General features: G+C 31.6%; 2 protein-coding genes across 3 annotated transcripts; both read left to right on the forward strand.

The window, feature by feature from the left end:
- Positions 1-880: 880 nt before the first annotated feature.
- On the forward strand, positions 881-3,933 carry LOC127718679 (uncharacterized). The gene is made up of 2 exons (XM_052224733.1): positions 881-1,506; positions 3,541-3,933. Exons 1-2 carry the CDS (start codon positions 889-891, stop codon positions 3,931-3,933), a joined length of 1,011 nt encoding a protein of 336 aa, XP_052080693.1. The 5' UTR covers positions 881-888.
- Positions 3,934-7,560: 3,627 nt separating this feature from the next.
- LOC127717631 (uncharacterized) lies at positions 7,561-12,761 on the forward strand. Of its 2 annotated transcripts, XM_052223353.1 has the most exons (3): positions 7,561-7,921; positions 8,501-8,910; positions 11,842-12,761. In XM_052223353.1, exons 1-3 carry the CDS (start codon positions 7,637-7,639, stop codon positions 12,749-12,751), a joined length of 1,605 nt encoding a protein of 534 aa, XP_052079313.1. In that variant the 5' UTR covers positions 7,561-7,636; the 3' UTR covers positions 12,752-12,761. The 2 variants fall into 2 exon arrangements, with proteins under 2 accessions (XP_052079313.1, XP_052079314.1); XM_052223354.1 differs by lacking the exons at positions 7,561-7,921; positions 8,501-8,910 and having other exon boundaries at positions 11,758-12,761.
- Positions 12,762-25,339: the final 12,578 nt, after the last annotated feature.

Genomic DNA, 25,339 nt, shown 5'->3' on the forward strand with positions numbered 1-25,339 from the left:
TCTGTCAAATCAACCGACTTTATTCTTCTAATAACCTAAAGACACTGGTATCTTAAACATGAATATCAATATAAAACATATCTAACTTATACAATTATAAATAAACATTGCAAGTGCATATCGTAAATGTATTTGGTTATACTTACAATCTAGATACCAAGTCTAAAAAAGGTTTCTGAGTAAAGAAAACACTTCAACTAAAATTTTAATCAGATGTAAAGGTACGAAATAATAAAAGTACTGTAGTCTTTCACATGTAGAGTTAAATAATCAAATATATTATTTGAGGTCAACTTTGCCTCCGGTAGTTCGACTCATTGTTTTTTAATAATTTCGTAATTTATCAACGGCGAATTGAAAAAGGTATTTTATAAATCATGTAGTACCGACGCACTGACAAATTAGCTGATGATTCCATAAGGGATTTACAGTAAAACAAAAACAGTAGAATTACATACGATAAGAACTTCCGCTGCCATAGAATAAAACCGGTATTCAATATCTAAAAACCTAGCCACAATTAAAGACAGAAGTATACAATGCAAGTAAACTACAAAGCATAAGTATAATATGAATGGAATTTTACTATTTTAATATTATCCATTTCAAGGCTTAAATAACTGATAGTTTTGAGACTAAACTAAATGAAAATGTTCGTTAAAAAGTTGAAGACTTGGTTTTATAAATAATGCAGTATTCAGTTATCATTATCACAAAATAATAATTTGATAAAAATGTAAAATAGATATTACAAAAGAAACGCTAAATATTAGCTTTAATATAATTTATCTATCATTTTAAATTAATTGATAAAATCAATCGTATCTAAAGAATATCTAAAACAAAATTATATTTTGTTACTGCAGGTGGTAAAAATAGAGAAAGAATATGAATCAGAACTTGAAACAAACATGTTCCAACCATGATGAATTGAACTTGAATCATACCATGTCTGCAGAACCCAAAAGAATTAGGTCTGTTTCAAACCATTTTAGCGCTGGATCTTTCAATTGGTGTTCTACCGTATTTCATGGATTTGCAACATTAGCAGAGACGTATATGATGGACAGTTGTCCCCTCATTAGTTTGGAACTATTACTAGCACTAACTGTTAGACTGTTTCAACACATACATGAATTTCTTACACCTTTTGATCGATATATGAGCATAAAAAAAGAACAAATAACGGATTCTAAATTAGTGAAAGCCGGTGATATCTTATTGACCCCAGATCTGAAGCATGTGATAGTTAAAGAAGTTCGTGCAAGCATAACAAACAACCGAAGCGACAAAATCCGTTTAGAAATAGTTCATGCAGCTAACCATTTTCTTCTGTCTAAAAGAGTATCAAAAAGTACATTTGCTTTGATACCGCAGGCTTCCATTGTTGAAGTCTTCAAAAGTGTAAATCAATATGACAAAGAAAATTCTATTACTGATGCAGCCTTACGTAACGTGGGAAATATTTTACTTCCACGATCCAGAGACTTTTTTGAGTTATTACCGGTTTGTATAAATTAAGAATTGTAAATAAAATAAATTCTTATTAAACAAAAATGAAACTCCCTTATACTAATATTACATTATATGAGGACGAAGGGCAACAGTAGAAAATCAATAAAAAACAAAAAACCAATGTACAAATTAATTAAGTACTGAATCCAAAAATCGTAATTAAGCGCAGAAATTCTTTAAATTTAAGTGTCGTTTATTCTTCCAGTATCGTTTCTCTAAGGACTTGCGTAAAATACAAGGAAGGATCATCAAATGATTTCATGCAAATTTGTTGTATCTGATTAACCAAAGAATATTGGTAGTTAAACATATGACAATACATTCCGTATCATTTTAAGATGTGTTTATTCAACATAATATTTTATAGCAATCAAAATGAGTTATATGGGAAAACGGACCTGATCAATCAGGCATATTTTTGTATCTGATAAGGAATCGGCTACACGAAGATTAATACGTAGCCATCTTCGTGGTTTTATTGTCTAAATTATTATATTTTTAATAAGATAAAACTTTAATACGAAGTAAACGTTACCCGAAGGTAGCGTTTCTTTGTCTTTAGTTGAAAATGACGTCAAAAAATAGTTCCTTATAATAGGACCGACATCGGATACATTTCTGTATTTAAATTACTATCCCAACAACAATTATGCTGATAATTCTACTTTATTTTACATTTTGTAAAGAGTTATTTACAGTTCAGCCCTTTATTTATAAAGCAAATGATAATGTATGGCAGATCAAAAGATATCGATTGTTTTTAAATGATAGTGATGTTTGTATTTTTTTATTGTAATAATTTGTAAAATTAAAAAAAAACCTTAAAAATATTTTACGGTACAGAAATCAGTATTTGTACGGAATTCTTCTTTGTTCATAGGTAACACATGTCTTAGTTAGTTTGATTTTTTAAATTGTCAACAAACAGCTATATAGTTTAACTCAGACATATTAATTAGAACACTAACTGTTCAACTTACTGTCAAAGTTAAGTGCACAAATTTATGCAAAGCTGTAGTTAAGTCCTAAAATTCGAAATTGATTTAGAACATATCATAACATATTGTGTGCATTTAATCTGCGATTGCTGATCCTAGATAGATGTTAAACGATCGGATATTACTTGGTTTCGCAACTGCTTCAATAAAAAGTGTTTCGGGATTGTTAACATGTTTTCAAGAAAATGCAGAAGAAGGAATATTCGTTATTATCTTCCCGCATGATGTAGACTGTATTTAAGAGTTGTGTGTCTTGGGTTCTTATTAATATCTCTGATGAAATGATGTAAGATGGAGCTTTAAATTGGCTCGATGGTTTATATCGGGCATGGCATTTCGTTTATATTCTCTAATTGAAAAGATTGTTAAGGAATTACAATAAAGGAAATGTGCTAATGATCAATTATAAAATTGTTTTAAAATTTAATGTACACATAGCTTGTTCATTTTTTAAAAGTAAAGCTCTGAACGCACGGATTTTATAAATTGTTTATTTTATTTAATAGCACTTTGTCGATACAGTTGCCGATGAGTGATTAGACCCAATGGGTATCATCAGTTCAGTAATCAGTGCCTCTGTACCAAAATAGTTTATAACATATAATTTAAAATCCGCCGATCATTAAATAAGAAATTTGATATTCTGTTTAGATCCATTTTATGCTAAATTATTAGATACACTTAAGTTTTTTTTTAGTCATATATCGCATAATATTGCAGTGTATTTACGCATCCCAGTCCTTCAAATGTTTATGTGTGAGCGTTCTTGATGAAGGAAAATCAAGAAAAACCGCTTTGGACGCACATACTTTATAAAAGTGTTTATTTCATTATTATATTTCTTTCATGTACATTCCATTCGAAATAGAAACACTTGTCTCTATGGAACAACTCTTGATGGTATACTACATGATTTCAAGAAAATAAATATCGCAGAAAATGAACACAATTACAAATTCATATATAACAATTAAAATGCTTATTGTTGGTAATTAAAACTGATTAATTGTTAAGTCCTTTTTTATAGAGCACTACTGACCTTCTTGCCCCGATGATGCGCAGACAACAAATGTATGGAACTAATGATTTTTACTCTGGTGATAAGATTCTTTTTCTATATAACGGTTTATTCATAAAAGGTATTATCATAAATAAACAGGAGGCGCATGACAATATACTCCAAGTAAAACTTTACTATATTGATGAAACAGGATATGTTTCTGAAACTGAAAGCATTTATAATATGGACCAGATAATAATCACCCGGTACGCATATCATGATCTAGATTCCGTTTTTCGAAATAGAATACTTTATTCAGCAGAACAGATGAAAGGAAAACGTTTGTTCAGAGGAATTGGTCAGACATCTATACGATTTGTATTAGGTTGCATGTCAGGTGACCTTCCGTATACACAGTAAGTGAAATAATAATTACGATTGTTATTTATGATGCACTTGTGGTTTTGTTTTACTTTCTCTATCCTTTAATTTCCAATATACATAATATGCTTCTATAAACACCGCAGAGAAACACTAAGCGTTTATTTCTACTTGAATGATGATATAAATAATTGGATATACATTTTCCTAACACGAAGAAAATGTCGTCAACCTTATATATTTAACACGCAGAAACATGTCCGATTCCCCTAAACGTATCTATATGACTTTACTGAACTTCAAAACATGTTTAGTTGCTAAAAGGCACCAAAGCGTGCGCGTACTTTTAAAGAAAGCCCCATCGTGTTCATTTAAAAAAATAAACCCGCCCAAACGTGTTCAATTCCTCAAACGTGTCCATATGAGGCCGAAACGTCTCCCTTTTACAAACGCTTAATCGTGTCCATATTTTATAAACACCAAAAACGTGTCCACCGTTATTATATAGTGATTCGTAATCACATATTGTGTTAAATACTTCTGTAGGAAGCAGAACTTGTGATACCCTCATATATAATTAAGATAGTTAGGCATCACCGGAGTATATTAGCACGAATTAATTCACTTAGTAAACGACGAACTTACTGTACAAAACTAATGAATTACAATTTTTATGTTTGCTCTAAATATGCATGAAATATTGGCCACTGGACATTAGGTAGTCAAGAGTTAATTCATCTATTGCAAATTAACTTGCAATCATGCTTAATACTAACAACCGGCATTGAATAAACTAATGCTAATAAATGACTACTTAATCAATAGTTGAAGCATTTGGAAAACGTTTTTGATTTCTTAAATGTGAAGTACATCTATTTAAAATTTAAAAAAATAGTAATCATATTGATAAAAAAAATTCAAACCACTGCAAATATATTTTTTTTTATTGTGCCATTCTTTTTTTTATCTGGTGTCTGTTTATGTGAAAGCAGAAATCAGTGCTTTCATCTTTCACTGCGGATAGTGGACCATGTCTTGGACATTTGTCTATACGCACCACAAGCCCATTCCTCCAGATGTTCTTGGATAGCGAGTTTGGTCTTGCTTTAGAATCCTGCAACCAAAATCCGACGTCTTTAAGTGTCCCTCGTCCTTAAATTGCCGTAAACGTTATTGATGTCACTATGTACATAATATTGCTAACAGTTTTGAGATGTCTGGTGTTTTAAAGTGGACACGTTTTGACGAATAATAATTATCGGACACGTTTGGGGTGGGAAATCAGACACGTTTGGGCGAAATAGACACGTTTTGGGGTATCAGACTTTTTTTGGGTGGATGGACACGTTTGGGAGTGTTACATATATATATATATATATACAAAATTCTAAATAATTAATTAGACCCGAACAATATCTAACGAAGACAAATGAAACCTGCATCACAACTTGATCTTGTGATGAACAATGCTTTATTTTAGGGCCTTAAAGTAGCATTTACGTATTGATGGATTGATCGTAGTATTTCATTGACGCATACACCATTTCTCTTTGCTATCATTAATCGTCACCCAGCAAAGTCAATCAACCATAGTGTAATTTTTATAAGACAAACATTGATTAACAATGAAGATAGCTTATGCGGTATTTAATAGCTAAATGTCCTCTAACAAAATAATTCAAAGTTTGGCGACTATGTTGAACCAATCTATTCAGTTGAATTTGAGAGAAAGGATGCTACATATACAAATAAATCTGTCCTGATCTTGACTTACATCTAAATATTGACAATGAAGATCGATTGAGAACAAAACATCTATATTACTAAATGCATAGAGTTGAAATTGGGTGTCGCGTTTTCTTCTTTCACAGAAAATCCACGAATATTGTTTTATAGCACGAAGGGGTTATGACCAGCGTAGTTTATTATGTGTTCATATCAAGATCTTTTGGGGGGTATTTGGGGGTTAAAATTGGAAAAAAGCCAGTTCGGATCGACCGTCCTTCACGACGTTCGGCTCTGAAATTTACGTGCCGTCATCATTTCCGTCATTGCACGTCTGCCCGGCAAAATTAAATCTTATTTCGTAGCAGATACGTAAATATTTACCTTACACTGAAACACTTTGTGATACACATTCCCTAGACGCTCTCAGCAATTTAACAACAGATTTTTACACGTCAAGAGCTTTTCCTTCCGGGGAACCGCATCAATTCAACATGAAGCGGGTGGGGGGATTACTTCAGTTTTCGGTTAACAATGAATACCGAAGTGCGGCTGGAATGTGACCCACCCCATATATATATTAATGCAACAAATTGTCAGCCCACTCATATATGGGGGTGGTTCTGAGCACGGAAACACCAGAAATCAGGTGCGGATTCAGGATTAAATGTTAGGGGGGTGCAAAAAATATTGTTCTGCGGAACGGAGCATGTTGCGAAATATTTTTGGGTAAATTAGCAAAAATGTACGTGCCGTCATCATTTCCGCTTTGTCTGCAAGTATTATGATCTGCTCAGTAAAAAGTATACCCTAAAGGGTGCGGGATTACTTCGGTTATTGGTCTAAAATGGGTACAGAAGTGCGGCTTGAATCAGATGCGGATTGACCTTACACTGAAACACTTTCCCTTGACGCAATTTAACAACAGATTTTTACACGTCGGGAGCTTTTCCTTCCGGGGAACTATATATCTTCAAATTATGAACCAAAGTATATTTCGCGGGTATTTTCTAGTGACCACAAAAAATATGATCTCAGTTGTGAACTTTCCTATTAAATGTAGCAACATTCCCGGAAGCTCCCAGTTGATATGATATTTCAAAGCTCGCGTTTCCTATCATGATTTGCTTGATGATTCTTACAAGAACACTTCTGAAATAAGTGTTCATAGTGGTTAAGTTAAAGTAATCCTTTCAATTTCCTTTATATAATGTTGCTGAAAACAGGGAAGCTATTAAACCAAGAATTCAAAGTGGTGAAGTTGAAGTCAGTCCGTGAAAGCTTTTTGTACGCCATCATCACGAGTTGGTTGACCGTTATAGAATACCTATGTCACAGATTACCTCGGATATGTTCCAATTGTCGTAACCAACATACCACGTTAATCATTTGTAACATCACCGAATGTATACATTCGATGAGCAGCATAACGGTTTCCATTAGAAGAGCAGAACTTGCTCACCCTTTCGGAACACCTGAGATCACACCACGTGTTCGGTGGGGTTCATGTTGCTGAGTCTCTAGCTTTCTATGTATTGTTTTGTGAACTTCTTTTTCTTTTCGTTACTTTTCTGTGAAAGCCATGGCATTGTCAGTTTCTCTTGAGCTATGAGTTTTGAATGTCCCACTGGTATCAAGCGAGGAAATGACGTAATTCAATGCTTAGAAAATGTTATATTATAATTAGAACATTTCAGTTTTCTAAGGCAACTGCAACAACACGTTTGAAGTCGTTACGAATTATCGATTAAAATATCACCGTGTGTTTTGATTTTTGACTCTTTTAGTGACAATTTGTAGTCCAAAAGGTATACACGTCAATTCTTTTGATTTTAACTATATATACATAGTACCATATGGATAATGTATCAATTTTACACAATCAAGTAGTTAATTGATTTGTTCTTCAAAATAGTTAAACATTTTCTATTACAGACACCAACCGATCTTTATAGGATTTCGTGAAATAAGACTGAAAACTACCGCCTTTCCGAGAATTGAGAACATCAAAAGATGGATGATATCTAACTGCGACGACAAACCTCAGATACTAAAAGAAAAGGTTCCTGAATTACACCTATGCCCAACCATATTAGTCATAGCCATTACAGATAGCGAAACAGAACCCCCATTGCTATTTGAAGACAAACACATTATAAAAACAAAAGTCGAAACGTTCTTGTCCCCTTCAAGGGCAAAAGAACGGATTCGTTGGCGGTGCAGTGTCCGTAAGGGGAAAAATGAACCTATTTTCTATGTGTGCATGCTAACGACTGATGCAAAGGGAGAATTAACAAAGCAGGTTGGTATTTCATTTAAAATTGTTGTAAATGATTTAAAACTTTTTCTCATATAAAATAATATCAGAACATCTGCTAAAAATACATTTATCTTAATAATCTATGGTCATCTTTGATACATATGATATAGTGTGTAAACTAGATCATATAACTTGTATAATCAGTTTTATATATGCTATAATTTTCACATATCTAATTTCATATAAAAAGATAGCCTTAAAATAAATGTCTGTATGAATTATTCACAAGGTATCTAATTCTGATAATATTTTACAACAAAAATATATTATTTGATTTACCGTTTCGAGGGGGTCTAAATGGTTAAGTTGCAATAGTTTTACAGACGCAAAGATGATTTGGTAGCCCATTATGCAGATTACGGCACCTATATTTTCCTTGTAGCCTACAGCATTAGGCACAATCCTGTCCTTCTCCCGTCGTTAATCATTGTTAATGACATAACCAAAATACGTTTATAAAAATATTCTGATATGAAATAAGCAACACAGCAGATAACATCAGTTGATTAGGAACTGAACAGGCAATTTGATATGTTCTAAATCTTTTGAATTTTAATATAGGATGTGATTCTCCTTGACCTATTGAAAGATATAACAAAGGAATGGGATAACGTAATATACATAATTCCTCAAGCATCAAATAGTGAGAAACGCAGAATGGTAAGCAGGACAATTAAAACCCAACTCAAAGGGGCAGCATTGACGAATGAGATTTACCACAGTGTTTTCTTTAATGAAGAAACTGATATTGAGAAAAGAATTGCACTATTTGCTGAACAGCAGGTATACAATACTGTAAGAGAGCTAAACAGAAAGATTAGAACCATGCATACGGAAACACCACTTAACGGAAAGGAAGCAGATTCTAACATTGGTCAATATAAAAAGAAAATGGAGAAACTAGAATCGTTTTTCCCTTCATATAAGACAGATTACTATGCATGCCATAAGCTCGAAGTGTTACTGCAAAGGTATTTTTTCAATAAAATATATATTGTTCAATTACACCATACAACTTAGTAATTGATCCACAAAAGCACTACAAAGCATATGATCTGTAGTTCCTATTTGTATGTCCTTTTGATATCTGTCGCCTACATTTCACGGTCATCAAATAGTCATAGTTTGTTATTTTCTTTCAAATTCATCTTAAACATATGAATTAACTCATCATTACACTGTTTTTAATATTATCTCGGTTTATTTATTATCTCCTATAACAACTCCAAATAAACGTGTATAGATTAAAAAAATACCGGGCAAAAAGCCATTAACTGTAAAAAAACTACCTTCATAGTTTATTCAAATCCTTTTTCCAGGGGAAGGGTTATTAACATTTGAACTTTAAAAACTGTTATCTCCCAACAGAAAGAGGGTCAGATATCATTTTTTTTCGCATGACATTGGCTTATAGAAAACAACCCAGGTATTACCAAAATCATACATCACAAACAATCAACATTCGACTACTGTTGATTTATTTATTTTTCTTTGGTATCAATTTTCGTTCGTTGAACATTTGAATTTGTGGTTCACCTGTATGCACGAAACCCACGAAAATTGGTATCAAACAAATAATAATGCATCCACAGTACTATAAACAAATATATACGTACAAATAAAAACAAAAAATAGAAAAAGACAAACGACAACGAAAAATGGTCAAAATAGCCTGATATGGTACAAACACAAAATGTGGCAGGAATAAACACGTTTTTAGTGCGCACAAATATTGCCTAACTACACCATATATGATAAAAGTAAAACCCACAATAAAAGCCTGCACAGCCTAGCTACCTAGCAAATAAAAAAAGGAAAACAATTTGGAAGGTATGATCAATGTATGCTACAGGAAACTAGCTAAGGTAGTTTCATATGTTAGTTAAATATTGGCGCGTAAAAAAAAAAAAAGTAAAAACAAGAATACTAACAAATTTCATAATGAATTTAATTGAAATCAGCAGTATTCGTAAGTAATCATTTAGTATCTAAATAAGGAAGAAGAAAGAACAATTTTAATAAATTAGTAAGAATATAACACATGGAAGCCTTAATGTTGAAAAATATCAGCAATATCGCGAGATTTAATATACCATTTTCAATATTTTGGTTTTATTAACGACATTACAATATTTAAGGATGTACACCTCTGAGGAGCCAAAAATTTCTACAATTAAACTTTTTTTCTTAACCTGATTTTTGGGTTTATATGATTTTAAAAAATAATTGGTGAAGAAAAAATCATAGGGTGGTGCACTTCTGTTTTTGCTACGGCCCTTTGAAAGTACCCAATTTTGATGATTTTCCGATTTTTTCATCAATTTTTACCCATTTTGGGGCTATTACCGTGAAAAAAATCACAGTTCCACAATTAAACTTTTTTTCATACTTTCAATAAAGATGAAATGGACCAATCTGAATAAATTTAACTTAAAAAAACTATAGGTAGGTGTTAATATAAGAAAGTTTTATCATAGTTTGATGCTTTTTCGTGTCAAATTTACATTGCTGTCAATTTTGTAAATTTGTGATTTTTCTCTGTTTTAAGAACAAAATGCATATTATTTCAACTTCTTTGTTATAAATGATTGACAAAATACATATCTAAGAAATTTGAAAAGAAAAAAGTGATATCAGTCAGGGGCGTTACTTAAACAAGTTATTTTTTTTAGTTACTTATATAGGTCATATTTGTTTGTAAAAAATATAAAATTACTCATTAGAGTTATCTTTAATTTTAATAGAATCATGGACTAAATGTAGTTTTCATGAATTTTTACATCATTTTATATCATAAAATTAAGAATTTATTAAATTTGAGAGGAGTATAGAGATAAAGGGTTACTTTAAAAATAATGACAAAAATATTACTTGAATAAGTTATTTTATACATCATTGAAAGAACTAGTAATTACACTTATATAAGGAACATATGTAATTGTTTTGGGTTACATATTATAAATAACTTCAAGTCTTAACTAAATCACAAGTTTCTATCTATTTATCTCTGTCTACCTTCAAGATTTTCAATGACAATGATATTTTAATAGTCCCAAAAGACCAATCTTTGACCCAGAAGCGTCGATATGAAAGATAAGTGCGTCAGAAAGGCAATTAGTGTTTCAGAAGGATTAGATTTTATATTTCTTGGGAAAAATAACCAGATGACTGTGAAAATTTGTTAAAGATAGTTAAATCTGTATAATTGGACACCCATAAAAATAATATTTAGAAAAATTACTTATATAAGTAATATTTAAAATAGCCTCGTTTTCAACATTACTTGTATAGGTAATTTTAAAAGTTACTTGTTTAAGTAATGCCCCTGACTGGATATGGGATGTACATGTTTCTGGTAAAATTATTTTTTGTACCCCTCACCTATTTTCACAAAATTTTGGCTAAAAAGACTGACGTGATTGGTAATAAAATTTGAAAAATTGATTACTCAAAAACTGCTTGTTGTAAATACACAATTTTTTCACAGAGTTAAGTTTAATTATGATATTTATTAAACTCATTGGTATTTTTCCACTTGTATCACATGTTTTGGAAATAATTCCAGAACGAGATTTCAACGAGACTGAAACGTCAGAAGAATACATCCTTAAAATATAAGGTACAATGAAACATAAGTATAATATTTTTTTAACGAGAACAATTATATTTACGGATACGAGGATGGTGTCTACCGTATATAGCGTATATATATGTATCAAATCCGTTTCTGAAAACAATCGAAACAACTAGAAATTTTGCTTTCATTTTTCAGCTACGGGTAGTGTCAAATATTTATTTGTAATATTTTGTAACAGCAATATAAAAACGATTACAAATAAAACACGAAACAAAAATGAAAACAAATAGATTGATATGACTGACTTTTCCTTCTTTTTCTTTAGGCATTCAGATGTCTCTGCCTTTTCAATGAAGGATGGGGAGATGCAAATATTTACTAAGGAAGAAGAACATGTTCGTAGTTATATTGAACAATGTTTGCCGGAAACCATTTGTGACTTCTCAATAAAATCATGGCCAGGCCATCCAAAGGTATTAAATTATCACCTCAAACAAGGCAGCAAAGTAAACAGATCTTCTGATCATAGCAAGGGATATGGAACATTAGGGTTTTTCGTGCGTGACAGTAATGGAAGTATATACTTTACGACATGCGCACATGTAATTCCAATGAAAAAAGAAGTCTTCACCGATACTATGGAAGCCGCTGTTGGAGAAAGTGTATTTGCTACTGATCTGTCGAAAGATTCAATCGCCAAATGTCTTGACTTATCACTCGTGAAGGTTTTTGAAGAAAAGAAAGAAAATTGTCGATATGGATTACGAGATTCTACAGATAAGCTTGTAACTGGAATGGTTTCTCTTGCAAACGAGTCTGAAATGAAAAATATGAAAGTTTATAAATGGGGCGCAAAAACTAAATTAACAAAAGGAACTTATAAAGGATCTATATATGTTAAGGAGGGTGAGGAGTTCAAAAGTCGTATTCATCTTTTAAAAGGTAATCCAGAAGAAACAGAATTTGCAGAAGAAGGAGATAGCGGATCATTGATTTGCTTCGAAGCGACAGATTCACTTCAACTATCATGCGAATCAGCAGCATTTATTTTTGTTGGCAAGTGCTCAAGCGACCAAGAATATTTTCCTGAGGAATACAAAGGAGACAAGTTTTTCGAAGCATATGGCTATCATATTAATGATGTTTTTACGTGTGAAATTCCTAATTTGAATCCAATATTTACCCCCAGAAATGAAGAGGGCTCTGTTCAACAGGGAGTTGGAATTCAGTTTTAATCTTCAGTTTAAATTTTAGATAAAGTTACAATTAAATCATATAATTATATGTCTAAAATGAAAAGTTAAAAATTATATTTTGCTGCATTTTAAAGAGTAAATAAGAAAATTATTCAAAAAAACCTGACCCCATGAGAACAGAGCTTTAGGTTATTTTATAGGGACTCTGTATTATTTTTTCATGTATATGCAGTATCCTTTGAAATATACATGATTTTGGAAGATTATTTGAAGTATTTTTGAAATAATTTGGCTTGAAAAATGTGCTTTGAATGGGTAAGGATTGTTATTGCCATGTTGGAATACCATGTTTATCTGCCACTTTTTTTACATGACTTAATTGCTGCATTATCATATATACAAAACAAAAACAAAGGAAATGGGGTATCCATGCATGACACGAAATTAGTACATACGCAACAAAAACACACAAAAAGCAAAGGAACAGCGTTTTTATTACTGTTATTCATCTCAAAGTCACAGGGAGGCCTTCAACAAGGAGCAAAAAACTCTCATCTCACTGCAAGTTTAAGACGGCCCCTAGCATAGGTTTGAGTATTTTCTTTGTAAAATGATTCGGATAGACTTTATAAGATGTAACACTAGCAAATCGGGCCCGGTCAAAAAAGAACATACGGAAAGTAGTACATATTTAAAACAAAATAGTTCCTTCGCGTCGTTGTAAATATCAAACTATGTAGGATGTATTTTAGTAATTCAGGTATCAAATGAAAGGTGAAGGACTGGTGATCTTAGTAGAACAGATATTGACTGGCAACTTTTGAAAATTTTACTTGGATAAGAATTAGGGTCAAAAATATGTGGTGTGCGTCTTATAAACATTTTGGTACACACGCTAGCCTAAAATTGAGAGAATGATGTGATACACATAAGAGAATTCATCCCAAGAATAAATACATCATAACTTAAAAAATACAGAAGAACATACACCTCAAGCACGGGGAAAGGTTTACATGGCTTAAAACATTGATTTTTAAAGTCTTTTAAGGCTCTAACAACCACAATAAAACATTATACTACATCAGTAAGAAATGAATAATCATGGCCTCTAATGATGTCTGTTAGTTTTAATAAAATGGAAGATGTTTGGCGAAAAATTACCAGATCGACATTCGTGTTTAAAAGCATTAAAGTTTAAAAATTCTAATGAATGAATGAGTGAAATTTGTACTCAAATCATTTTAACTGGTCAACATAAAAATATCTTATGTACATGGTGTGTGTAATTTTTCATTTTGATACGACCAGCCGCAAAAAACAACCTAAAACAGGACAGTAATGATTGAATAAAGTGATGAAATTAAATCTCCCTGTTAACGTGGAATTATGAATAAGGTTTATGGATGCATTTGTGATATATTTGGCTGTGATCAACTTGGTATCGAATTTGTTTTATAAAGTAGGTTATAATTTTTTTTTTATCAAAAGTATCAGTCAAAGCAGTATCCACGTTCCTAACAGCCATATGCACTTTAGATTGTTTGAAATACTAAGGATTTTCTACCCCAGGAATAGATTACCTTAGGCTGTATTTGTCAAAAAACCTTCAGATGTTTTGGCCCTCAATGCTCTTCAACTTTGTACGTTATTTGGCCTTAAAACTGTTTCGAATCGAGCGTCACTGCTGAGTCGTTTGTAGACGAAAATCGCGTCTGGCGTACAAAATTATGCCTGGTATATTTGAGTTTTCTTTCATACAGATATATGCCATATATAGTTTGGCACTTCTTATAAGACTAAAATGTCGTTTGTAAACAGTAAAATGTTCGTTACATGTCAATAAATCATTACTTCAGAATTTTTCATTTTGTTTTTACTTTTGTTGTATTTCATCTATTTGAATATTAACTGATCCCACCCTTTTCAAGATAACCCTAACATTTTGAAATTCATAATCAATCACTGATTTATCCTTTTTACTTTTTCACTTTACACAAAAAACTGTTTTCTGTTTTTCCTCATTAAACTTTCAAAGCGCTGGAAACTTTGCTAAACTGTACAAATGCAGAGAACATAGAAGGAATGTTGATCACGTGGTAGTTTTCTCTATTCTTTTCGTGTCCAATCTGTTTTTATATTGAACAAGCTCTGGTTAAACAGTTGCAGTCAAAATATTCTGTATATCATCTCTTTACGATCATTTTAAGATTACTTTAACTTCTTTTAAATCGAGAATTATATTTTAACACTTGCAAATGGCAATTATTCAACTTACAAGACATTATTCAATATAAAAATAATAATATGAACAGCATGAAGTTAGACAGCGGAAAACATTTTAATTTTCATGTTATTGTAAAGAAAATGATTAATGGTGGTATAAATCAACTGTGAGGTCCAAGATCTCCGTACAGAAATACCTTACTTTTTTTACTATTTTCTCTTCTTTTTTTTAACCGTTCACAATTATCATCGATTAATGTATTTTAAGCAATTTACGAAACAAAACATGGACTGTGTATATTATTAGGAGTGTTTTATATAAATACCTCAAATCAATGTATAGGATAGATATTACTTTCATGGCTGTCGTTTGCCTTCAGTTGGTTCATGATTAAAGATTGTAAATTTCCGCGAGCAGCGGGAGGGGTTGAAGGTTTCAAAACCGGCTCAATGGAAACAAAATAACTTTAAAATTACAGCCATTCGAAATTATATTTTATATCGGTGTATTCGATAAGTCTGGTACATCGTGTCCAGCAGTCATGATTATGTGTACAGATGGGTGACTTGTCTTCCTGCTGGCTGTTACCTTGTGGGCTAGCATGCATGTTAAACACGCGGCCCACCGTGTCGGTCAAGTAGAATCATTGTAATAATCGCTTCTTATTGACATATAGTTGTCCTGTATATGCAATTAAAAGTTAGCGTGGGACATAAAGAACCGGAAATGAATTAATAATTCAAATATGGTACAACACTGCATCTATGAAATGTACAGAGAACGAAGAGTGTGTGACTTTTTTTTCAAAACAGGCAGCGATTTTTGCATGGCTATTCCAAAACATTTGGTGGTCAAAGTGAAATTGTTTTGCAAATTTTAATGATAAAAAAATGGAATCTTTGAGTCTCATAATTCATAATCATGCATGGCAGTCTAAGCATTGTTCACCTTTCATGGACAATATCTTTTCCAAACGTATAATTTTAAATTCATAAGAAATGTGTAACAAATGAAATCTTTATATACTGTAAGGGACAATTATTTGATTTTCGGGAAAGGGGACAGGAGGATTCTTGAAATAAATATTCTGAAGAATAAAAAAATAAATTATCCCTTAATGAATGAAAACCTGCGAAACCTGTTAAATGAATATTCTGTCTTAACAAATCCTTCTACTATAATAACCCACCTACAAACCAACACACACAGAATATCATATGGCCGTGTTTTCAAAAATAAAAATTCAGGTTGTAGATTCATTGTTGCAAGTTGCAATAATAAAAGCGTACACAAAATTCCTTTTTCACGTACAGTACAAAAAGGGGCCACCACAAATATATTTTGATCAAGCTTGATTCATAAGTAGAATGAAAAACAAAATTAAGTCAAAGAAAAGTTGGGTTTATTCTAGCTGGTGATCGATATTGATTTGTTGTATAAATAATAATATGTATTTATTATAAATCCTTAATGATAGTGCTCGTATAAAAGTCTATTAATCTCAGACTGGTACTTGGATTTGCAACAATATTTCCCGAGTTGGTTCATACTTCTTTTTCATTGAACATAAATGACGTTATTGACAATATACGTTGCCTGGACTTTTTCACATGGTAAGGTAAAACACTGAAATAAAAAATAACTGTAAATATCTGTTGTTGTCATTTTTGAAGTTTATTTTTATATGAATGAATGACGAAGCAGGAGCAAATAAGAAAAAAATGTACATGCATATTTACATTTTTATAGAACTACAAGAACATTTCTTCATAGGACACCATGCCCCACACATGTAGCTATATCCTATGTTCATTTTCAATGAACCGTTAAAATTTATCATATAATTCTAAAAGTTCACCTCTGAAAGAACCTAATTATGTACTAAGTTACAAGTTGATGTGACCAAAACTTCATGGTAAACTATTTTAAACAAAATCTTTAACCTGAGAATGTACCTGTATCAAACTATCCCTTTTCTATGTTCAGTGAACTATGCAATCGCGGTCAAAATCGTTACTTTCCTTCTAATATTTACAATTCGCATTATGAAGAACAATTGTCCTAAATTTCATGCTGATGTGATCACACCTCTATGGTATACTATCTAAACGATAACCTCAACATGATACGGGACGGACGGACTGACGGACGGACGCACAGAACAAAAAACACACGACCCCTTTCTATCGTAGGCGTGCATAAAAATGAATGTTACAACATTAATAAACTCTTCATTATTTCAGATAGCAAATATATATTGTCTCTGCTTTGTTAAAAGTTTAAGTTATATATCTGTTCTAAATACTTGACTTTTAAGTATCATCATTGAATTTTATGTTTGTCATCCATAAGGGAATACACTTATAATATTTCCGTCTATAAGTACTATCTCGTGATTTCAATTGCTATCTGACATATGGTTTTTTTTTTTTTTTTTAATCAAACACATTTTAAAGTTTAAGTATTTCTATACTTGTAAATTTGTGAAAGTGCATTGTGTGCAGGAAGAAAAAAACCCACTTATTTCCGCACCAGTTTGAATTTCCTATTATCAGTTTCACAAAGTTCGACTCGGTTCGATGTCTAGCTTAACATATTATATAGACATCTGGCTATTGTCGAAGACTGAATGTTGCATTGTATATGTCTTCTAGTTATTTGTGTCGTTTGTTCGCTCGTCGGTATATACTCCACATATTTTAAATGTTATGAATAATTAGTTTATCATTCAAGTTATTAGTCTCACACTAACAAGTTATCCGATTTTTCAAACCAACAGTTTATTTTGTACTGATATTATCCTCAAAACCAGCCATAAAGTGTTTTATTATACTGTAAAAAAAACCAGAATTTTAAAATAAAAAAAAAAAATAAAAAAAAAATACACGACCTTGCCTCGAGCAAAAGTTGATATCAAAGGGACAACAAAATTACTATTCCCCTTATAACCAGTTAATAAGTGCAAAATATAACACCGTTTTATTTTTCTCATATCTTTTTTTTTAAAGTTTATTGCTTTTGAACGAATATTGAGAAAAAGTTTTTAAAAAAAATGAATAGCGTATTACAACACATGGGAGCCCTGCCCTCTCTTTGTTTATACGAAATAAATTGATAACAATGCCTACATTATCATTTCTCAAACAGATTTTCTTCACTGCAAAGTGGGGATGATCGCAAACGTTAGTATATGCGTAACATGTTTTGATAAAATAACTGGAAACAAAAACATGCATTCAAATCATGTTATATTAATCCAAGGCTGGTTATTCCTCGTTAAATATTACTTTTTATTCATATTAAAATCATGCGTTTCTGAAATGCTCGAAATGTCGTTTTTATTTTTTAATAATTGACAAAATAATCGAGATAAAACAGATGACGTTATACTATTTTGTTTTAGCAAAAGACCGATTTTAAGCAGGAATCGCTTTTTGTGTAACAATAATCATTGTAAACGACAGTCTTAACTTAAATTATAATTTAATCTGCAAAAAATTAAATGGGACTAGTATAAACTGCGAAATTTTCCACAACTTCCTATATTTTTCAATAAATCTGAAATAATTTCACTTTTTTTGCTGTTTAACACCAATATTTTAATTAGTATACTTACCTTAAACAAAGTGGTTGTTAGAATACGACCGCAAATTCAGAACGTTAACAATACAAACGTTACAAAAAAACATCAAAATCGGACAATATGCGCTGTTTTGTCGTAAAGATATTGTAGACGTTTACTCTGGAGAATATTGGTTTTTTCGCTCGAAATAATGGGTTGGTGTGGAGGAATAGCTATTTGTGTTTAGTATCAGGAAGAAAGGATTTGTCAAAATTGTACTGTGGCAGATATAACGTCGGTAACGTCAAGATCCCACATAATCCCTGCTAATGACCAGTTATAAAATTGTTGTAAATTTTTATGTACACATAACTTGTTCATTTTAAGTAAGCTTCGGACGTAATGAATTTATCAAGTGTTTATTTCATCTACTAGCACATTGTCACAGGGGGTTTCAAAAGTTTAGTAGTCAGTACTTCGGTACTAAAAAAGTTTATTAATTATACTAATAAAAACCTCGCTGTTCATAAATTAAGAAATAGTTAAGAGACAGACAAAGTTGGCCTTAAATGAATTTAGCTATTCCGTTCAGATTCTGTTTAGATTCTGTTTAGATTCATTTTATGTTGAATTATTCGAAACACTAAATTTGTTTAGTCATATATCGCATAACGTTGCAACGTAGTCACGCATACCAGTCTTTCAAATGTTTAGGTGTGAGCGTTCTTGATGAAGGTAAATCAAGAAAAGCGCTTTAATCGCACATACTTAACAAAGTGTTTATTTCATTTATTACAGATATCTCTATCATATATGTTCCATTTAGAATAGAAATAAAGGCAACAGTAGTATACCGCTATTCGAAATTCATAAATTGATTGAGAAAAAAAACAAATCCGGGTTACAAACTAAAACTGAGGGAAACACATCAAGTATAAGAGGAGAACAACGACACAACAGACACAAAACACTAAAATGCAACACACACAGAAACGAACTATAATATAACAATGGCCATTTTCCTGACTTGGTACAGGACATTTTAAGAAAAAAACTTGTCTCAATGGAATAATTCTTAATGGTAAACAACAAGGGTTCATGAAAATGAAAATAGCGGAATATGAATAACATTAATTTTTTTCTAACAATTTAAAGTAAAGATATATTATCATATCCAGTTCCAGTAACTACAGTTGAAAAATTTACACCTTTGATAATCGATAGTAATCAAAACTAATTAATTGTAAAATCTCTTGATATAGTACTATTGAACTTCTTGCACCGATGATGCATAAACGGCAAATGAATGGAACAAATGCCCTTAACTCTGGTGACATGATTTTGTTCCTTAATCAGTTTATTTCATAAAAGGTATTATCATAATAAACAGGAGGTGCATGACAATATGCCCCAAGAAAAGCTTTACTATATTGATGAAACATGATTCAGAAACTGACAGCAGTTACAACATGTACGCATATAATGACTTAGATTCTGTTATTCGAAAATAAATACTTTATTCATCAGAACAAATGAAAGGAAAACGTTTGTTCAAAGGTATTGGTCAGACATCTTTACGATTTGTATTCGGTTGCATGTCAGGTGACCTTGCGTTAAGAAAGTAAGTGATATATTTTAAATAATAATGTAAGATGGTTATATCTGGTGAACTTGTGGATTTGTCTTACTTTTTCTATCCTTAAATAGAAAAATAAAAAGATGTGGTATGATTGCCATTGAGACAACTCTCTACTCTCTAAATGTCCATTATTCATTCAATATACTACTGTAAACACTCCAGGGAGACGTTTAACGTTTACTTCTACTTGAACGATGACAACATTATTTGGGTAGATATTTTATAATCACCTTTATATATCTAATTGAAAATCATCAATAAGACTCGCATTATTTTCACTGCTTTCCCCGACTTAATCTTGTGACGAATAATGGTTTATTTGAGGGCTGTAAAGTAACACTAACGAATTTACTGCTTGCTGGATATAAATGAATGGATCGTAGTATTTTATTGTCACAGGCACATGATTTATATTTCTCTATGTTATCACTAAACTAAGCCCAAACGCCACCCATCATAGTTAATCAACCATAGTATATAACCTATTAGACAATCATCTTTTTACAATCAATATAGCTTCAATGGTCTTTGATTATGCTCTCTAACTTAATAATTCAAAGTTGGCGTTTATGTTGAATGCATTAATATGCCATTCAATTTGAAAGATATTATGTTACATATACTGATACATCTGTCTATATCTTGTCTCACATCCAGAAATTGACAATGAGGGTCGGTTGAGAACAGATCTGTACAAAAAAGGGGATGATTTCAGCTAGAAACATTTCCTTTTCTATTTTGCGATTTTTCCAGAAGCGCCTGCATATGGAGTATATATCTCCCAGTTGATATGATATTACAAAGCTTGCGTTTTCTATCAGGATTTTCTATATAGTGAGTTGCTGCTTACAAGAAACGATTGAAACACGGGTACCAAGTGGTAGAGTTGAAGTCATCCTTTGAAAAGTTTTACGGAAGCCATCACGAATTTGCTGACCTTTATGGAATATTTATATCACAGATGACCATGGATATGTTCCAATTGTCGTAACCACAATACCACCTCTTTTACCCGATTGTGAGATCACCGAATGAGATTCATCCCCGAATTTGTACTTTCCGTGAGCAACATAACGGTTGTCAATAGTGGACAATATGATCTGTAACCTTTCCTGAACACACGAGATCAACCCAAGGTTTCGATGGGGTTTTTATTGCCCATTCTTTAGTGTTCTACGTAGAGTTTTGCGAATTTGTTTGTCGTTTGGTCGTCTTTCGGTGTTACCCATAGCATTACCAGTTTCTCTTTACTTATGAGTTTTGAAAGTCCCCTTGGTATCTCCCACCACCTGTTTCAATATAAGAAAAGAGGGAAGTATCAAGCTTGTTCATAGATATGTTATTTATTGCTAACAAGCGAGGAAGTGACTTAATTCACTGTTCATTAATTTCTGATATTTATTTTCGGTGATACGGCAATGCTGAGAAAATATAATCATGTCATTATAGCGTAGTGCCTTTTCTAAGGCAACTTTAACAACATGGTTTGAAGTCTTCACACATGTATTTTTCGATTAAAGTATAGCTGTGTGTTTTTATTTTTGACCCCTTTAGTGACAATCTCTGGTCCAAAAGGTAATTCTTACACAATGCGTCAAATTGAATAAACTATACATAGTATCGTAGTGACAATTTAAAAAATATTAACGGTCCCATTTTTTCTGCACCAGATGCGCATTTCGACAATAGAATAATTACGTCAGTCATTGATTTATTCTTATTTGTTTTACAAGATAGTTATATATTCCCTTTAACTATATTTTCTTTTACAATAAGACATCAACCGATCTTTTTAGGATTTTATGAAATAAAACTGAAAACGACCGCTTTTCCGAGGATTGGGAACATTAAAAGATGGATGCGACGACAGACCTCAGATATTCAAGGGACAGGTCCCTACATTACACCTCTGCAAACAATATTAGTCATAGCCATTACAGATTGCGAAACAATACCCTCATTGCTGTTCGAAGACATACACTTTATATCAGCAAAAATCGAAACGTTCTTGTCCTTTCAAGAGCCAAAAACAAAAAAATGGATTCGTTGGCGGCGCAATGTCCATTAGGAACAAAATGAACATACTTTCTTTGTCTGCATGCTGAGGCAAAGCGAGAATTAACAAAACAGGTTGGTATTTCGTTATAAACCGTCGAAAATGATTTAAAACAACTATTACACGGGACTATCATATTTCTTCTAGATATACTTTTATTTAATAATTCATTGTCAACTCCAATACGTATGATATCATATTTACACTAGAGATATAAAAATAATCCCATATAATATGATACTATATTATTAAGATAAATGCTTGTATGGATTATTAGCAAGATAACCCCTTCTTTTAATATTTCAAATAAATATATATAATTTGATATACCAGTTTCTTGGGGCTCTAAATGGTCATGTTATAATGATGTTACAATGATGTCTTAACAGTTTTACAGAGGCAATCCTGATTGTGTTGACCATTATGCAGATGACGACAGATATGTTCTGCTTTGATATTTTCATAGAAATTAAGTATGTATGGAACACCACACTGCCTTATGATAACGATAATCATATCATTAAGGGTTAAGATATAACATGAAGCAAATTTTCTATACTATTACAAAATTTGACTATACTACTCTGACAATTTGCTATATCACTAAGATAAATTTACTATAAAGACGTTTTTATATAACATGGAGTTACCTATTCATACTATTCTGTCATTTTACTTTGTCATGAACATATTCTTTTATACTATGAAGACATCTTGATATAACATGGAGCTACCTTTACATACTGATTTGTCATTTTAATATACTATTCTGTCATATTACTATCTTATGACGATAAAATCGTATACTACAATCACATCTTGATATAATAAGGAGCCACCTTTTCATACTATCTTATCACCTCACTATGCTATCCTGACAGATTATTATATCATAATGATACATCTTTAAACTATAAAGACGTATTGATATAACAGTAATGCTGACTAAGGAATATAAAAAAGGCGCAAGTTTTTTTTTGTTTATGTAGAATTTAATAAATTCGAGGTAAATATGGTATGTGAAAAATTGCCTCCCCCTTTTTATATGAAAAAAATCCATAACTCTTGAAGGGAAAATCAAAATTTCACAAAAAATTATACTGACCATCATTAAAAACAACAGTGTAAATTTGAAGTTTATTTTCATAGTGATAAAGTTCTTAATTTTGGATTTAATAGTTTTTAATTGTTTTAAAGAGCACTTATTCAGGAAATATGCAATAACGTTTGATAAGAAATTGTTCTTCTATAATTTTCCATGTCCTTAAAGCTGCATGCCGATGTAATCTGTACTTTTTATGGACCTACAACTTTCTCAAAAGTTTGATGCCCTTCTTTTGCAAAAGATATTGCTATTGATAGTAACTGTTACCCTTTTGAGTATAAAGGCAGCAATAAAAACATTTGAATTTTATCACTGAAAAAATATGGCAAACGAACAATTCGTACGATTAGCCACCAGGTCCTCGTACGAAATTTATTTTAACCAATTCAAATTCCAGAAATTGTTTGTATTATTAGTTGTGAGGCTCCTGGTATGAATACCAGAAATTTCGTCGTTCTAACATTCATCAACTGCGACGGTTGTTCACCAATTTAAAAGATAATTGACAAAGTTCAAAGAGAAGAAAATTTACTTTGTTTCTTTTTAAGTTACTGAAGGCTATTGATTTCCAGAAGAAATTAAGAAATATGTATTCTCAATAATTTCATAAAAAAGTGCAAGCAAGACTCTGTGTTATTTTACCAAAAATCTTCAAAAGCAATATTTGGGAAATGACTTTTACATTTTCATGTAGTAACAATTTCGTTACTAAATTTGTTATTTTTTCCCAAATTTGTGCAGCTAAGAAATCAACAAGGTCCCGTTTTTCAGCTGCTGCCTATTTAAATTGTTGGCATGTGTTTATCTCTTTACCGTTTGCCACAAATTTGCCTTTTTTCGACGAAAAGTAAATTAACAAATTTTAAACAATTGTAACTTTTTTAATACTTTATATAGGTTTATCAACTAAAGTTTTTTTATAAACACCAGTTTCTTATTTTACATTTTAGATATGTTTGCAAAAACATTTGCATATTGGTCACGTGATCATTCTTGAAAAAACAAAGATGTGTATTCCTTTTAAACAACTAAGACGCGTGGATGGTATATTTATATGCAAAACTTTAGTTAGATGCTTTTGGTCAAAATTGCCATTTTCGAGGTGTCTGGCCCTAAAATTACCTAAAAGTCAGAATCTCAATGGCTTTGCGTCTTTCGCTGATGTCTTTTCTCTACGAATTCGATGTTAACGGACGACGTAAACAACTATAGACGACCTAAGGCAAAAGATGGGAAAAAGAAATTGACAAGATACAAGTCAACTCAAGTCATTTGATATGGGAAATAAATATTTCAACTTACATCATCATCCTTGCGGGGTTTGAGTCAGGATCGCTTGGTTATTAGGCTGAGGTGTGTACTCTCGGCTACGGAACCAGACTACAATTTATTCTTAAAAATCCTATTTCCGACGTTGCATAATACATTGTACAGCTTCACTTTTCCTATGAATGATAAATGATATAATAAAACATTTATTAAGTAAGGAAAAAAATAAATTTGCATATTTTTTCGGCAATTTAAAACTGCCCTAAGAGAGAAAGGTTTGGGCGAGGGGTTTGGGTGTTATTTACTTGATTTTTGGTCTAATTCATTAGATGAAGACGATTTAATTGTAGAAACTGTATCAAGAGGTGATAGAAAATGTATTTTTTTTATGCTATTTGACCTCTGGGATTAAATTTTTGCCTGAATGAGATGAAATTTCCGGAAAATTTCACTGAAATACATTTAAAATGTTTCTATGGCTACTGTTTGTATGGTTACTGTTTGTCTTCGTTTTTAGAAGATTTGAGAGGAAAGTAAACATAAATAAATAATCAGTTTTAAAGCAAAACCCACAACTTATTCAAAAAAATTTAATGAACGATTGCTTGATACGTTTCTTTTGACCAGACTACAACATTTGCACAACTCCTGATTTCATAATCTCAATTTTTTTTATTTAAAAGTACATTATTTTTTAAAATGAAGGTATGATAATTGTTTAATTTTTCTGGAAAGAGCAATAAAAATGACGTTACTGACATTTTGGGAGTAG

The sequence above is a fragment of the Mytilus californianus genome, unplaced genomic scaffold, assembly GCF_021869535.1.
Source record: "Mytilus californianus isolate M0D057914Y unplaced genomic scaffold, xbMytCali1.0.p SCAF_10, whole genome shotgun sequence".
NCBI lineage: Eukaryota > Metazoa > Mollusca > Bivalvia > Mytilida > Mytilidae > Mytilus > Mytilus californianus.

What these genes read in the sequence shown, in the direction of transcription:
- LOC127717631 (XM_052223353.1), top strand. Translation starts at nt 7,637, where the DNA reads ATGATATCTAACTGCGACGACAAACCTCAGATACTAAAAGAAAAGGTT. An exon ending in AGGGAGAATTAACAAAGCAG is followed by an intron (nt 7,922 to 8,500) that starts GTTGGTATTTCA and finishes ATTTTAATATAG; the next exon opens with GATGTGATTCTCCTTGACCT. An exon ending in CTCGAAGTGTTACTGCAAAG is followed by an intron (nt 8,911 to 11,841) that starts GTATTTTTTCAA and finishes CTTTTTCTTTAG; the next exon opens with GCATTCAGATGTCTCTGCCT.
- LOC127718679 (XM_052224733.1), top strand. Translation starts at nt 889, where the DNA reads ATGAATCAGAACTTGAAACAAACATGTTCCAACCATGATGAATTGAAC. An exon ending in ACTTTTTTGAGTTATTACCG is followed by an intron (nt 1,507 to 3,540) that starts GTTTGTATAAAT and finishes CCTTTTTTATAG; the next exon opens with AGCACTACTGACCTTCTTGC.